The 17474-nt window shown below is 40.2% G+C and overlaps 1 protein-coding gene across 3 annotated transcripts in view; it reads left to right on the top strand.

Annotated features, from left to right (window-relative positions):
* The window catches only part of SPOCK1 (SPARC (osteonectin), cwcv and kazal like domains proteoglycan 1), a 277816-nt gene extending 260751 nt beyond the window's left edge, over positions 1-17065 (top strand). For 2 of the 3 annotated variants that reach the window (XM_065029939.1, XM_021289041.2), the window contains 4 exons: positions 5130-5351; positions 5966-6028; positions 11274-11411; positions 12415-17065. In XM_065029939.1, coding sequence (XP_064886011.1) covers positions 5130-5351; positions 5966-6028; positions 11274-11411; positions 12415-12605 — 614 coding nt within the window. In that variant the 3' untranslated portion in view covers positions 12606-17065. The remainder of the gene's footprint in view (positions 1-5129; positions 5352-5965; positions 6029-11273; positions 11412-12414) is intronic. The other variant, XM_065029938.1, reaches the window with a different exon arrangement.
* The last annotated feature ends 409 nt before the right edge of the window (positions 17066-17474 follow it).

Genomic DNA, 17474 nt, shown 5'->3' with positions numbered 1-17474 from the left:
CATGTTCTGTGTAAACAGTCTTTTGCATACATCCCTTACATTCAGTAATATTTACAACAAAGTCAGTGTCTTTAAAACCATATGTCCTACTTATTTCTTAAATGGTACTCCAAAAATAGGATCTTAACATGCAGAGGAAGCCAAACTGTCGTGCAAAAAGGCAACTGGATGTGCAGCTAATCACAGCTTCAAGATGTGATTTCATTTCAGACCCCATGACAGAAAACACCAGAGACTTAAAACTTCGTCTGAAGTCCTTTGGGCCCAGAACCACATGAAATCTCATTTTATCAGACTGTCAAAGGGATGTTTTTCATGCAGATGATCTCTGTGAGCTGCTCATGAGGAGCTTACCAAAGGCCAAAGACCAAATTAATTCCTAAAGGTGTTGGATCTTTTTTTTTCTGAAGCAATTTCAGTGAGAAAAACATTCCTGGTAATTCTGCAGTGTTTGCTCTTATTCACAGAGGAGCTGTTATCTCCTTTTAGTTCAGTTTGATTCCTGGCAGCTTTTATATGAAAGGCTGCCTTGATGATATTAAACACTTGATCTCAACAATGTTCACTTTTATACTGTTGACTTAGTTTGGCACATTTTCCTATACATCAGTTAAAAAAAAAACAACACACAAAAAAAAAACAACCTTTATAAGTTAAGATGCCTAAATCATTTCTGAATGCCACAAAACTTGGGCTTGTTTTTAAGAGTGTGCAACAATATTAATGAATTAATCTGCATGTGCTAAATTCTGCAGCTTCAGTTCTCTCTGGAAGCACTGAAAATACACACAGAGTAAGGACAGCAGTATTTGGCTTCCTCTACATTCAGCTTCAAACATTTGTAAAAATGAAAAACGTCTTAAACAGAGCTCAAAATTCAAAGCAAAATTCACATACCCAACCTGTGTGAATCCTGGCAAACAGGGCACACACAGGTCTGAAAATGCACTCTGATGCACACAACGTCCTTCTTTTATTTCTCTGCGTTTGTTACCTTCCTCACCAGGCTGATCACTTCATTAAGCCGAACTGGTTTGGTTATGCCTGTAGATTCTTAAAAGGCATGTTCATCCTCAAAGTAATCCATTTGGGGGTATGCCCCTGTGGCAGTGAAGGGAACAGATGGTGGGATGTGATGACTATGATGCCTCGGACACATCAGCTGTCTAGAGAAGGTGTTCCAGCAGAGATTTCTCTATGCTACATTAAATTTTCAAGATGTTACTGTGAGTGTAAATAAGCTTTTTGAGTGTATTAAGTTCACCCCCAGGTGAAGAAATAAAATACACTTTAAAAAAAAAAAAACTGTCTTGAAAATAAAGGGATGAGGGCAATTGTGCTTGAAATCTCAAACCTTCACTCCATGAGCTATCTGCCAGATCCCAGCAAAGCACCACAGGCCAGGAACTTTGCCTTCTGCAGGCTTTGTACAATTGAAATTTCCTCAGTAAATAATATAAGCAACTCAGGGACATGCTCTGACATAAGGAAATAATAAAACTAATTAGCTAGTAAGATCAGATTCAAATTGCTCCTGAGTCTGTTGATAATTCATAACATTCCCGTATTGCATCTAGATAGTTTCTTTGGTTGGAGTGGGAGTTGGTTTTCTTTTGCTGGAGATCTATGCAATATAGAGGATTTTTTCTGGGGAACATTTCTTCTCCTCTTTCCTTTATTTTAAGGGATGGAGGAAATGAGGTTAATTGTTCCGCTGTTAATTTAATTGTACTTTAATAAAATAAAAACTGGCTCATGTAAGTCAGCTCTTGAAGTGGGCAAATAATTTTATGTGCCAGGAGGTGTGTTTATTTTTAATTAGGATTTTCACTTAAAGACTTTTAAAAATTTAATTCCATTTTCATCCAAAGGAGGTGGAGCGTTTTAGGTATTAATGAGATTTGAGACTTTCACATGTAGGTCACTGGTTTGATTTCCTTCCGGATCTGTAGAGAATGAAAGTTATTAGGAGGCTGAACAGCTGTCAGTTGGTATGAAAACATGATGGTCTTAATCCAGGTCCTTGTGAGTAGGTTCCAAATGAGAGCAGCTACCACCACAATTGACATTAATTGGCATCTGGGTTGGCAGCTTCTGCCACAGAACCAAGAGCAGAAGGGATACGGAGCCTGCCCATTCTCTTGCTTCTCTCCATAGGCACTGCAGGGCTGAGCTGATGCACAAAAGATGCAGAAAGTTCTCCCTCAGGTTACTGTTACTCCAGGTCTGTCTGCTAGAAGTCCAGCCTGTTAACCAAGAACTTTATTCCTTACAGAATTACAACATGTGGTTTATTTCATTCAACATATTGCATCATATTTATAAGCAAGTATATTGAAATACTCCAAAAAGGAGTTAATTAATTCAACATCACTTGGCTTCACCAAGCTGATGGGACCACAGTGACCTCCCAAGGAAGGGTGCTGAGCAATGAGAACCGTTTTCCATCAGCTGCCCTGGTTATACACTTAGGTCAGAGCCTGTGTTGCAAACTCAGGGCACGCTTTTCTTTCATTCCTGCTGCAGGGTGCCAAGAACATCCAGGATTGCTGGGTTTAGACTGCAGATGCAGTGTTGCAAAAGGTGATTTATGAGCAGTAGCTTTTACCAGAAGACAAGGAGGTAGACACTGCTGTTCACCTTCAGCCACATACTGAGGGGCAACTAAAGAATTAAGGTTTTCACTGATAATAACGTAACGAAGGGCATTCCACCCACTACCGTAATATTTAAAGGCTTCCAGACCATGATGTCTAATAACGCAGCACTGCACAGCCTTTTAATAAACCTAATTTGGAACTCTGGTCACAATATTGAACGCTCCTTGTTTATAAGAAATCACAATCAAAAACTCTTCATCTAATGTAATTAACTCTCTTTGTAAGTGACCTTTCATGATTGTGTCTTGCATCCAAGCCCTGATGGTGACTCACAGAGCAGCTTCATATTCACATCAGTCACAATCCTGTGACCTGCCCAGTCAGCTCAGTACTGAGCACATGCTGCTGTTCTATCCCTGAATGCATGTTGTACACACAGATAAAGACTTCCCAGCAGGGAGGAAAACAAGACTCAGACATTGTCAGGGGCAAGTTATTGCCAGGATCTCCTCCTCCCCGCGCTGATTCTTGCCAATTAGGAGGTGACATTTAGAGACCCACTGGGCTGAGCAACATGTACTGTACTCAACTGGTTGTATAGCAGACTTGTAGTTATTCACCATAGCAGCAGTAAGTACCACAACAGGGTGTAAAGACCACCACAGGGCATCCATGTAGGAAGACAGCAGCCAACGGAACCCAGCTGTTTTTCCCCTAGAAACTGTTAAACTGTGATAGCTGAAGCAGGTACCAATCCCTACTCCACCATGTAGCTGAATGATCCATCCCTGCCTGTCTGACAACTTTTAACCTGCCCCGTGGTGGGAAATCAGGCAGAGCACATACCCACACAAGGCAGGACTGTGTGTCCTGCTCCTCAGTGCTTTGTAAAGGCAAAGACAAGGATTCTCAAATCCTTAAAAAGATTACACAGTGGCCAAATCCTTCTTGCCTTCTTCAGACAAATAAAATAATTGAAGTGAATAGTCCTAATTGCTTCAGCAAGGCAAGCAGGCTTCCTCCCTTCGTCTATTCACATGCTCTCTTTCTTTTTCACTGTGCTCAAGCTTGATTAGGTAACGTTAGAGGAGATAACAGCACAAAAATGTGATGAAATGTTCAGCATGATCTCTCTCTTCCCTGCCTGAGCTGCCTCTAGCCCTGAGGAGCTGGCATTACCTTCTTCCTTTCTTAGAGAAACATGTATTATGAATGATATAAACCTTCCCATTAGTTAACCCTTCTGATTGTTCCTCCGTGTTGCTGACAACCTTCAGCTGCAGTTGCATACAAAAAGTACAGCTTCCAGCATAGAGCACTGTCCTCCTTCAGATTAATATTCAAAATATTAGATAGGCTGCAGAGCCTGGACAAACTGTCAGCGTGGTTCCAGCAACATCTTGGGTTTCACTTTAACAAAGCAGCATCTTGAAATGGGACTTGACACAGCAAATAAGGCTGAGCTTGACCTTTTTCAGTGAAAGATGCAACAAAAGGAAAAAGCCCGTCAGGCTTCTCCACGTGGCCCGTAGCAGAATGAATAGTGCACAGGCAGGTTATCGCACACCGCTGAAACATTCTCTGTGCCTGTAAATCCCCAGCCAGTGGATGCATGTTTCTGAGTCCAATATCCTTGTTATCAGATTTATTAGTTCTGCATTACAAATATACTTTCTTGTATCATAGATAACTTGGAAATTAGTCCATAACTTGGTCTTTCTGTGATAATGGCTGCTGCTACTGCAGTCTTTTAAGGATCTGGGCTATTAGAATGAATGACAGTGATGGTTTCTAAAGCACTAGAAAAGCAGAATCCTGTATTGCTGCACAATCCTGGAGGCCACAAGAAGGAATAGTGCTGGTGCAGCATACAAGAGCACGGGCAGCTCTCTGGAGCTCCCTGCTGCAGCAATGCCATTCTTCAGAGTGGTGCGAGCCAAAGAGATGTTTTGTCTCTTCCCCTGCCTCCTCCAGACAGCTCGCAACCCAGATCAAAGCACTTTGTTGTCCACCACAGGAGGCAGGGCTTTGAAGAGTGAAAACCTGGGATGAGTGGTGGAAGGTGAGAGCACAGTAGGAAAGAATTCGATCAGGAAACTAGAAACAGGTCTGGGAAATGGGATTTAAATCACATTCAGACTCAGTCTAGTTTGAAAATACAGTGGATGCAGCCTTTTCTCATCACATTTCAGTTTTGTGGAACAAGGTCAGCCCACTTGGACTGAAAACAGAAAAAAATTTTTGAATAGAAATAACTTTGAATTACAGTAATCAGCTGTGAATCTCAGCCCTCCCCAGCACACAGCTCCTGAAGAGTGTGAGTGGTGCTTCATTCTGCAGGTGGGATTGGATTTTAAGCTTTATACAGTCAGTTCAGTCTTAGCATTTTGTCCTACTTTGGGCAACTCAGGTTAATGTTCAGAGTCCAGCTGAAAAATTTTATCAAAGCTTCAGCTTAGCAATGTGTGTGTGTGCTTAGCAGTGAGTGTGCTGGGGTTCAGCTGGGGATATTTGCCTGTCTTCTTACAGGATTTGACACCAGCATACTACCAATCTGTAAGGATTCCTTAGGCTGGATGTTCAACAAACTTGATATGAACTATGACCTGCTGCTGGATCCCTCGGAGATCAGCGCCATTTATCTGGATAAGTACGAGCCGTGCGTCAAGCCTCTCTTCAACTCTTGTGACTCCTTCAAAGACGGAAAGCTTTCCAACAATGAGTGGTGCTACTGCTTCCAGAAGCCAGGCGGTGAGTTGTGCAGTTTGCATTGCGAAGAGAAGTTGTTTGGGTCTCCCCGTGTTTCAGGTTTGGTTGACCTGCTTGCTTATAGAGATAGTTTGGTAATTGGCAATCAGCTGCATTAAAAAGCTCTTTTCCGCAGCACTGGTGTGAAAGGGCATTGTGTAACAATGTTTAATGTCACAGATTAACTATGTTAATAGCTCTTGATCATTAAAACAAACAAATAAGTTGTAAGTGCCAGTGCATAGAGTCTGGAAATGAGGTCTATTGCTGATAGAAAGCTCAAGAACTTACTCACTTATAAATGCAGAAATTAGTCAATTAGCAAATCATAAATTAGAGAGCTGGCATTATGTCAGTTTGGTGAAAAGAAAAGAAAAATGTTTTAACAATGAAAATGGTCCCTGAACACTATTCTCAACTAGAGTGCATTATTTTATTATTTTTTTTTAATTAGTGGAGCTAATGACATAAATTTGTTTTGCACTACAGTACCAGCATATGGGCTTCTTTCATTCCCAGGTGTACAGTAGTCTACATTTCATGTCAGTAGTGAAGCTAGTCATTACAGAGTCTGTCCCGAACCATCTGGAAACTGATTCTCATACATTATATTTTAGGTCTTCCTTGCCAGAATGAAATGAATAGAATTCAAAAGCTAAGTAGAGGGAAGAGTCTGTTGGGTAAGTTTGATTACTTGCTATTCATTTACTCAACTAATTAAAGCTTCTGTGATTATTGTAACTTTATATGCAGTAATGGTTTTTCAATTAGAGACTAATGTTTTAAGTCAGGAATGTGCGCCACGGAGTGTAGGCTTGACACTATGAAATTAAACAAATAATGAGGTAGCAACGTACAGAACAGGTGTCAGCGTGGCAATGGGTTCAGAACTAATTTACAGCTCTCCAGAAATGCAAAGCCTTGTCCACATAGAGCTGAATATTGCCTTAATCACCTCATAAGTCAGAATAAGTACAGGGGCTGCTTGATACTCAATCCTCCCATTTTTTGAAGGGTGACTGACGGTGCCACAGTGCATTGCCAAGGGTTTCGTGTCCTATTCCAGTTACAGTGCAATACGTGCATTCCTTGGGGTTGGGGTTTGCTTAATCAGACCTTACAAATATTTCAGCATATTCCATGTGTATGAGAATGGGAATTCATATCATCTCATTTTAAGCAGCCCGGCAGGATGCTTCATACTGTAAAATGTGATAATTCTTGCCCCTCTCTCTGTTGACTATTGGGAGCCTGAATTGATTCATAATTTATACTGTTCTAAAATTAGGTTAACTAAATCCCCATATGGCATTTTCCCATTTAATTGCTAAAAACATCAGGTTGTTGAACCAAGTTAATTTAAGGTAACTAATTCCATACCCTAAAATCACACTGTGTTATACAGCCTAGTATTTATGTGGTGGTATCTTATGGAAGCTTTTGTCCTAGTGCATTTGAGCACGTAGAGCCAAATCACACGAGGCATACCACTACAGATTAAAGTGTCTGTTTACAGAAAGCACAGCATTTCACCCTTGAAGGGTCTGCCTTACCTCAGACCCAGGCTGTCAAGCCTATCGCCAAGAACCTATGTCAGGTTCTTAGAGCATCACTGGCTGCAGCTCTGAGCATGCATGTCAACTCCGATGCAAAACTTCTCGGCTTGCTCTCAGATTTTAGTCTGATGTTCCTAGATACAAGCAGACCCTGCAAACAGAGCTGCTGCAAAGCTCATCTTTGCCAAACCCGGCCATTCTCAAATGCCACTGCCATTTGGACTCAAGGTTCTTATGAACAATCCCAACATAGATTCATTGCTTTAAAATAAGAGTAAGTATTCTTAAAGGCCGCAGTGAATATGGTTTAGTATCACCATCCTTTCATGGCAAGTTCACCTAAGGTCAAGATGTTTCAGAGTTCATAGCTGTGGGAGCAAAGGGAGGACTGATTGCTCAGTTATGTGTGTGCTTCATTTAGTAAATATTTTGCATTTGTGTTCAAACGCATGTTGTGGCAGAAGTTGTCATAGTGTCTTCTGTCTCATGGGTGCCATTTTCAAAGCCACCTAAAAGAATAAGCAGCGCAGTTCCTAATAGACGGCTTTGGCTATCTCATATTTATTTTATGCTTTGCTGTTATTTGATATATGCAATAAATGTCATCTGGGTTGAAACATAAGTAGTTTGTTCTAGTATGCAGGGAAAAACGATGGGTATATTACAGGCAGTTGTAACACATATCACTGGGATCTGATCACAATAGCAGGGGTAAAATTACAAAGTAAAAGCAGTAAGAATGGTCCCTTACCACAAGTAACTTCTGGTTAACTGTACTGAAAAAAAAAAAAGGATAAAAGTGATTGAACTCAACAAATCAAGAAGTGTCAGTCATAGGTTGTTCCACAAGCTAGAAAATTATAATATAGAGAAGAACTTTTTGCTTCACCTACCTTGAAAGTCTGCCTGCATAATGGCACCTGTCTGTGAGATTTTAATCTGATCTTATAGCTATTTATACAGCAGAAAACATTGTCTTTTCTCTTCACTGACTGAAAAATCATGCAAAGGGAAACCAAAACATACACGTGACAAAAAACACTGCTTGTAGCAACAGTAAAGATTGAAAAGAGAGGTTAATATTTTCAGAGGAACTAGCCCTTTCCTTCTCTGTCCCTGACATGTAGAGCACAGCATTTACAGTCTGGGCAGTATGCATGAAGAAGATTTCTGTTAACTTATTAAGAAATGATGACTTTTGATATTTTTTTCTCTATATATTTTTCAAAACATGTGACAGTTGCAACAAAGTATTTCAAAGCCATTACCATTAGATATGTTGAATTTGGAGGCTTTTAAATAGAGTCTAGCATCCCAGGGGACTGAATTAAAAAGTAAACAGCACTATTCATCTTTTCGTACCAGATTTATCTAGAGTACAATTAACTGCAGAGAGTGTACTTTTAGAGCATACAACTGTGCAGCCTGATAATGCTTCTTCCCCATCACTGAGGTAATAAATTTCTGCTCCCGTCACTGTTTTCTTCTGTATCAGCTCTGTGAATTCAGCTAATATAATAGCTAATACTGGGAGCTGTGTGCCGGCTAGCACTTAATTCTGTCAGACTTTTACCTCTGTGCTTCACTATCTTTAGCATATAATTATTCTCCTCATGTCCTTTGAGGAAGAGGAGTATTATATAGATAAGGAAATGATGAAAAAAAAAAAGTCTGGATCTATAAAGTGGATATAGATGCAACAGTGTTGTTCAAGTTTGTGTGGAATAATTAAATACTCTATGGGACAAAGAGAGATAGGGAAGCAGGATTCACGAGTCTGAGGCAGTTCAGTGGGGAGTCACTAATATTTTATAGTGCTTGATAGTAAAGTGGGTCCAGCAGCCACCCTCTCAGCACTTGTGGGGAAGCACCATCTGTGCAAGAACCTCTGGAGAGGAAAACTCCTTTCTCCTTCCAAACCCTGTGGATGTTTGCTGGTGCCAAACCAAATTATGAGGGGAGATGTTCCCACTAAATGGGCTGTCTGGATGCCCTGCTCCAGAATAACAGCGCTTGTACCCAGAGCTTGTTTCTAATGAACACGGGAGCTGATTTCTGTAGCATTTACATGACGAATCATCAGGTTGTACATCTGCTCCCAGTGACTCTCTGTCCTCCTCACATTATCACCTGCACCTGACACACCGGAGAGGCCATGCCGTAATATTCTCTCTGATGGTTGGCAGATGCTATGACATTAGTATGCATAGCTAAATATGCATATCCAGTGTTACATACAAATTGGCATAAATTTCCCATGCAGAATGAAAAGTACCTTTTAGTCTCCACTGTGACCCAAAGTGTGAATCCTTTCCTCACACAGTGATGTTGGCAGTGAGCCTGGACCATAATCTATTTTTAAATCTATGGCTTCTACAGGCAGTGTGGAACATTTTAATACCTGACAAATGTAACTACCCTTACGTTTATACAGTCCTAAAATTGCATTCGGCCCTTCAAAGGTAACCACGAGGCTGATGTGGCCCTCAATGAAAATGAGTTTGACACTCCTGCCTTAGAAGAAACACAGTGAAACTAAGCAAAAAGACCTGTTTCAGAGAAGGGAGTGGTTGTGTTGACCACGGAAAAAAGTAAGAATGAGATGGTTTGAAATGCAGAGGCTGTTCTCTGCTCACCCTGTAATGCCAACGAGGTTCCCCCTTTGATTCTTCCCTAGAACCAGATGCTCATCTGATATAACAGATACAGCTACGCCGATTGACACCAGCTCAAAATCAGCACCTGAGCACTTTTCCCAAGGTTGCATGTAGTTTGATAAACACCTTAAAAAAGTTAAGTGCTTAACAAAGAGAGAACGTGAGCATAACTACAAAAAAAAAACCCTAAACCAATCAATATTAAAGGATTGAACACGGAGTATTAACTTACAAAAACCTGCAAAGGCAAATACATATACAGGGTTATTAGAACCGAGGTTTGTTTTGTTTGTTTGTTTGTTTAGCAAATAGTGAAAGTGAGTCTTTGGTAGTCATCAGTATGCTTAAATCTTTACACGAATATAAAGGTTATACCTGTAAGCAAACCTGCTATAAGATCATGCTTTGAAGTTATTTAAAATATTCTCGCTAATGGATGTGATCTCCAAAACTGATCCGGTATACAAAAATTTCTGCAGATATTCAAAGGTTTTTCTTATCTTCCAGACCTACATTAGCCACACAAACATCAGACGAGATCTGCAGTGCCGATGGGTTTGCAAATTCAAGGCTTCACTTTATATAGATGTGTGTGTGCGTATGAGGTGATTGACTGACTTCCAGTTTTGTATCTTCTATGTAGGAGATTTCATTACATTTGGCCAGCACCTTCTCATTCATTTTTGCTTTGAGAAATGTAGCGGAAATAGCCCCTTTGATACATGAACTGTCTGAAGAGATGCTATACACACGGAACTAGTTAAAAAACTTACTGTGTGACCAGTAAATCACTGGTATCTTTGACAAAGGAGAAAAATACTTTCTCAAAAATCATTTGAAACAAGAAATTTGGCGAGCAAGTGTGGGTTTCTGCCATGTTTCAAATTGAAGCAATTGGCAAAGAAGAGAAAATTACTTCAGTGACCTCTCCTGGGAATAAAGCTAACTCATCTCAAAGGACAAGAGGGCTTTTCATATTGAAGTACATTTGCTGTACCTGCTGAAATGGTAGGAACAATGAAATGGGTTTGTCCTGAGAGAACCTGTCTGCAGAAGCCAGAATGAACCACACTCTACAAGGCTGAAGTACTTTGGGTTTATTGTGAGACAAATCTAGGACTTCAAATGCAAAGACTTATTGACTTGAAATCCTGTTGTCACTCTCTGTAAAGCTTATGCATTATTTCTCCTTTTATACATGGGAACTCTCAGTAAATCGGGAGCTGTGCCTGAGATTAGTATGAATAACAAGCAGATGGCAGATACCTTCTAGGGATAATTACAGTGTTGTGGAAAGACTTGTATGATAAACACTGAAGGAGTGCAAATGGAAGGGAAATGTAGAATTAATGAAGTTGGGGTAATAATCCAGTTGCAAAGAAAAGTTTAAAACCAGGAGTTTAATCTGAAAGGGCCTCTGTGGGAACATAAGTCATTCAGGGACAGACTGAAACTGTCTCTAGTACCGTATGCCATCACCCTCCATGTGCTACCTATGCACAAACATTTGTGCACTGTGCAGTGACCAGGGTGGCTGAAAATAGTTAATCATATGTAATTTCTGCTCCTTTTTTAGGCACCAGATGATCAAATGTATTTTCTTGCCAACATTGTAAAGATCTTGTAAATAAGTGACAAGTTCATTATACTCTAAATACCTGCTTGCTCCTACAAAGGCTTGCATTCCTGATTATACCTTATATTCTATTCAGGTGCTTTCATCCCACGGTGCAATGAAGAAGGTTATTACAAAGCCACGCAGTGCCATGGCAGCACAGGGCAGTGCTGGTGTGTTGATAAGTATGGGAATGAGATAGCCGGCTCAAGAAAGCAAGGGACAGTGACTTGTGGTGAGTAACGATGTGCTTTCCTCAGACAACAAAGGAATTCGCATTGTTGTAAGCCCTGCTGTTGCTGTACGATGGAGTACGGTAACAAAAGTGACAACAGGGAAACGTGGCTACCAGTGTTCAAAGTGCTCTTGTATTTTCCTATTCAGACTCCAAATTGGGGCCCTTATAGACGTATGGGTCCTATGGAAGTGGTACAGCAGAAGGTAACAAACAACTGATGAGGTATTTTTGCTACCAACCTGGAAAATGTAGTAGTTGATTTTAAAATTAAGGCTATAGGATTGCTATGCATGGTTATTAAATATATTGTTCTGTATATTCTGGAACACATATTTACTGGGACTTCATGAATAATGTCTTTCCAGAGAAAGGAAGGCCTGATGGTGTAAATTAGCAACCAAGCCAAATAAAATTGCTGACAGGACAACATTATGTAGATCTGTGAAATCACTAATTAGCTCTTAGACCTAGGCAAGCAGGATCTCAGCCGTATTCCTTCAGAGTGCTTCAGTGATGGTTGTAGACAATGCAGCTTTCTTCTTCATGAAGGAACAGAAAAAGCAGAAACCTGGTAGGTCTGAGATGCCCAGAATCATATCACAGGTGGTAGGCTCAATAGCTACATTTGCAAAGTGTGGTTTATGCACTCAGATACAATCAATTTATGGAATATTTTTAGCCTTGGTCACATAGTCATGACGAGATGAAAGTATTTACAAGCATTATTTTCTGGCCTGCATGCTTGCAAACTGAGTCATACTCTCCAGTCGAGTCTCTAGGAGGGTGATACATAGGTTTTTTTATGCAAGTAAATTTTTCAGAGTCAATTGATATATATATTTCCCAGTTCAGGATGAAAATTGAAATGTAGAGGTTTCATGAATAGCTGAACCAATTAATTTAGAAAGTAACATTGCAAATGATAGTGACTTGAATGACAAGGCTAGTGATGAATTTGGTGTTATGTGAGGGAATGACCTTTACTACTCACCTGTTTCAGAAGAAGAGCAAGAAACCTCAGGGGATTTTGGCAGTGGTGGATCTGTTGTATTGTTGGATGATTTGGAAGAGGAACCTGAAGCAGCAAAAAAAGACAAAGAAGGGAAACTGAAGATTCATGTAAGAGCAGCTAATGAAGATGATGAAGATGAAGATGATGATAAGGATGATGAAATTGGTTATATATGGTAGTGCCCATCATAATGAGGACTCGCATTTTGCACAATATTGCAAGTCACATCATAACTCTGCAATTGTATCTGAAAGTTACTGGCACAAATATTCCCTCTCTACTGAGTTTAATTTTGTATAGTCTATTTAATTTCAAAGTCTTTTTTTTTTTCCCCTCCCAGCAAAGACTGTTCGGAATACAGCTTTTGTTCAGTTGGTTTGGAGATTTTTGTTCTATCCACAGGAGCAATGAGTTTTGTTTCAGAAACATTTCATGTCTTAATCCTCACTTGCACAGTTTATGAAATACATCCTGTGAAAGAAGAAACACAGCTCAACAAACCAGTACAAGGCTTGGAAGCCTTTCTCACATTAGAGAATTTGTGTCATAAATTGTTACCTGGATCATATCAGAAACAGTTATTTTTTCCTTCATGAAGAAGGAAAAGTAGGTGCCTCATTTTCTAGTCCACATTTTTTATGTTCTATTAAGGAGGTAGGTCTTATTGGATAGTGACTCCTGGCTGCCAAGCACCAGGGGTTTAATCCAGGAAGAAACCCACTGGTAGCGTTTTAATTTCCTTACATTCTCTGAGAATGAGTCCAATAGGCTTAGCCAAGCCCACACTGAAGGCAAAGCTCCCACCAGAGTGTAGATCGGCTCTCTGACACTCTTTATTTCACAGTATCACAGTATGTTTGGGATTGGAAGGGACCTCAAAAGATCATCCAGTCCAATCCCCCTGCTGGAGCAGGAACGCCCAGGTGAGGTCGCACAGGAACATGTCCAGGCGGGTTTTGAATGTCTCCAGAGAAGGAGACTCCACAACCTCCCTGGGCAGCCTGTTCCAGTGTCTGTCACCCTCACTGAGAAGAAGTTTTTTCTCAAATTTAAGCGGAACATGGCCTTGACCTTAAGAGATGATGATGGTTAAGGAACATGGCCTTGACCTTAAGAGATGATGAGAACCTGCACAGCTATCATGGACCAAGCCCTACAGGCAGGGAACTGAGTCCATCTGCCTTTCAAACTGTTTAAGGGCAGAGTGTTTTGTGACTTTGTAGCATCAGAACCACATCCATAGCTGCTCCTCAGCTCCTGTCTGAACTCATTTGCAGTAAGAGCTGCACTAACGTTGCATGGGCGGCCTCTGCTTCCTGCTCACTCACTATGGATCTGCCTGCTTTTCATTTACTCTTAGCCATCTTTCATTCCAAAGTTGTAAAGCTGTCAAAGACACTAACCGTCAAAAGTAGAAAGCTGTTGTTCCTTTAATTTAAACAGCTAATACTTACTTGGCCTGTTTAAAAAAGCAACTTTAGGTTGTCATGTTTCAAAAGCGTAACTCCTTTGCTCAGTGTGACAAGCTGCACACTTGTAATACTCACACATAAAAGAGAATAGTACTAAAATACAATCTGTGATTCCCTCAGCATCTCCCACATATTCGTAGCTCTTCACTTGTATCACAGCATATTGTCATAAAATTATTTGCTGTGTCCTTTACCATTGCAGTTCTCTGATGCAGGAATGTACTGTGGGTGACCTTTTATTATTTTACTGTTTTCAGAAAAAGAGGTACCTTAACCCCACTCTTGCATTAGGAGGCAGATATGAGTTTTGAGGTTTTGTTGATCTTTTTTTGCCTGTGAGTTACTTTGCAGAATGAAAAATTTGCATATTACCCAGAAAACTAATGAGACCCTTTCTTTTTCTTCCTCTGAGTTAGTGCTGAGTATAGAGGTAGAGACAGTATGGAGTCAAAACACAGCTGGTTACATATTCGCTTGAAAGCAGGAAAATACCATGCTGGTTGGCAGAAGTCAATGTTTTAGGCGTGCTGGCCCAAGGGCTGTGGTCCTCAGCCCTCGCCAAAGCCAGTGGCCACTGCAGCCCCTCTGTGAAGGGCCTTTGCTTTCAGACACCATGCATTGCAGGTGCTCAGTTGCTTTCTCCTCTTGCATTTCCTATCCATCTAGATCAATGACCTGAGAACAAAGAACAAGCCTGTGTAATTGTTATTAATGCAGAAAGATGTCCAAAATCATGAGGAATCCATTGTGTGTAGTTTTGTGTCCCAGCATCCTCCCAAAAATCTGCTATCATAGTTATGTGCAAAAGGCCTGCAGTCCGCCCTGTCTCAAATCCCTTTGGTTTTCCTATAATTTTTGAAAATTTATTTAAAAATCACTGTCCATGAGCTTGCCTTTCGTAGAAAATCAAAACTGACTTGAAAGAGGAACAGATAAAAATCAGCACTTCTGTTTCCCTTAATAGTATGATTTTTTTTGTGAGGAGCAACTGAACACCATCAGTAGCTTGCTTCTCAAACATCATGGCTGGTTTCCTTCTGGTATTTTATTGATTAAACCCACATTCTCTGATTCTAGCTCTGCTGTCCTGTACAGGACTTGCTTAAAGCACCAAGTTGCCATTTCCCTCTGACAGAAAACTGAGCTCCACAACAAGTAGAGTTATGCTTATCCTCTTGGACTTACTCTCCTCACACAACTAGATTTTCTTTTCCTGCAATCCTTTTTCCCTTTGCAATGGCTTATCCTGGAACTGCGCATTGATTCAAAGTACATCCCACCCAGCGCCTCACCAGGGTGAAGCCCTTGCAGGCAGCTCCAGGGTCCAAGGTTACAGCCCTTCTGTGTCACATGCAAACATGTAAGATGGTTAAACAAAAGCTGTTAAATAAGCCTTGAAAAGTGAATGTGGACATCCTTCACCTCACACGAGCAGATGTACCACAACCATCCATTCCTCAGTACCACTAAGCCTCTCTTCACTGTAATATCTCACATGCAACTATTTCAAATCAGAGCTGGCAGGTTCTATATCTTAAACTATAAAACAATTACCATCTTCCCAGACCTACCAACTTGAGTATGCTGTGGGTACCAGTCAGACTGGTCTGTGTCCAGCACAGCCAGGCAGGGGGGCAGATGTCTTGCCTGGTTTGGTAGCACATTTCCCTTAGCCCAGAAACAAACATGCACACAAACACACACAGACACACACGAAAAAAATGCCATTTTTCTTGACTAGTTTGGTTGGGTATGACTACAAGATCATTTGAAGAGTAAGAAAGAAGTGTCACATCGCAAGGTGTCACAACCTGGTCAGGAGCAGGACAGATGGGCCGTTGTGCTTGGAAGGGCAGCATGGGTTGCTTTAAGAGCACATTTCCAAACTGTACGAAACTCTTTAGCAAAACCCTTTTGTGATCCACTGGCATTCTCCGGTGCCTGGTGGAATATGCAGCCTATATATACACGTGTGTGTCTGTATGTATACATTTATACACATATACGTACCTGTGTGTCTGTCCAATTTGGCAAGATGCAGGAAGAAAATGTTTTACTTTTTTAAAAGAAACTAGCAATTCTACCAAGACCCCATGCTCTTCCAGATCAAGCCCCTTCCATTCTTCATGCATGTAAAAGGATTTAATTTGCTTCTAGCTTAATTTAATTCCTTTTCTTTCCTTTTTTTTAATCAAGCAGGACTTTGCATCTGCATCAAGTCATTTTCTCATTACGAAAAATGGAATCAGAGTTGTCACATTTTTTTTTAGAGACACAAACCAATTTTTAATCTCATTTTCTTTTCATATTAGAGACTATGAAATACTGTTAGGCGTTGCTTTATGTTTCAAGGTGTCCTTTTAACTACTGTGGTTAAATCAAAATCTCCTTGAGTTCAAATTTCAGCACAGTTGGGTTTTTTGGGTCATTACTGGCCTTTGCTGTGAACACAAGGAATCTTCTTTTTCTTTGCCTTTTTTTAAGCTATTCTGTACTGTTATTTTAAACCATTTGAAGTGTTTATTTAATATTTATTCTACAGTTTATATTGAAAATGTAAAGTTTATATTTAAAACAACACTGTTTGTTAGTGAATGCTTCTCTTTGCCTCTGCAGCCTAGTCTGTTAGTCTCAGTGTACATTTCTGGCATGGGAATATTTTGATATTAGAAGTTTTGTAGCATTTTTCCCTTCAAGCAGCAAATGACATAGATCTAAGGTCGCCACTTGATACAGACCACCAGATCGCTCAAGCTTTGCTTCTTACATTTGTTGGCTTTTATTGCAGTCCCTTCTGTATGCCATTCAGGTTCCTTTAATACATAGACTGCTCTGTACAGTTACTATACATCAAAAGGCCCTTTCTACAGTAGGTGGGTTTTGGTCTTTTTATACTTTTCTCAATGCTGTTGATGTCCGTTACTGTTAAATGTGTAGATCTGTAAGGAGCAATCCAAATATTACGTGTTTCAGTTTGATGTCCCTACTGTAGATGGATGTAGACTCTCATAGTAAGTAGAATTGCATAGTAAATTCCGAATGCTTTTTCCATAAGGAGTTAAGTGGAATGTGAGCATTTTGCTATCTTTGGTTAACTGTAAATGCTTAACTGTAGTCTGAAATAGTTGCATTTTTGTCTGTCTCAATAAATTTTAATTTGTCTGTGACTCCTTGTTGCCTGTCCTGAATTTTATTAAACTTCTAGGGATCAAAAATACTGCAGTATGTTGACTCAGCACTTAATCATGCCTCGAAATGGATAGTCTTTTATATTTGGTTTATACCTCTGTTCAATGTCAGCTGTAATCTGTGAAGTTAAGATAAGGTCTCTCAAAAGGTGTATTTTAAAAGCAGAAATGAAACCAAACTGAAAGTAGTAACTGTACCAAAATCAGAACTTTTCAAATTACATTAAAATTAATTTTTAAGGAACTAGTTGGGGGGGGGGAATGTTTCATTTTTATTTCCTCCCCAGTTTGCAAATTGTGATGTTTTTCTGTCTCTTGTCGAGGTATCCAGGGCAATTCTATGAACACAGCCACATTCTACAGTGGCCATTATCTACAGTATAAATAA

Source organism: Columba livia, chromosome 14 (assembly GCF_036013475.1).
Source record: "Columba livia isolate bColLiv1 breed racing homer chromosome 14, bColLiv1.pat.W.v2, whole genome shotgun sequence".
NCBI lineage: Eukaryota > Metazoa > Chordata > Aves > Columbiformes > Columbidae > Columba > Columba livia.
This window is presented reverse-complemented; position numbering and strand designations above follow the sequence as displayed.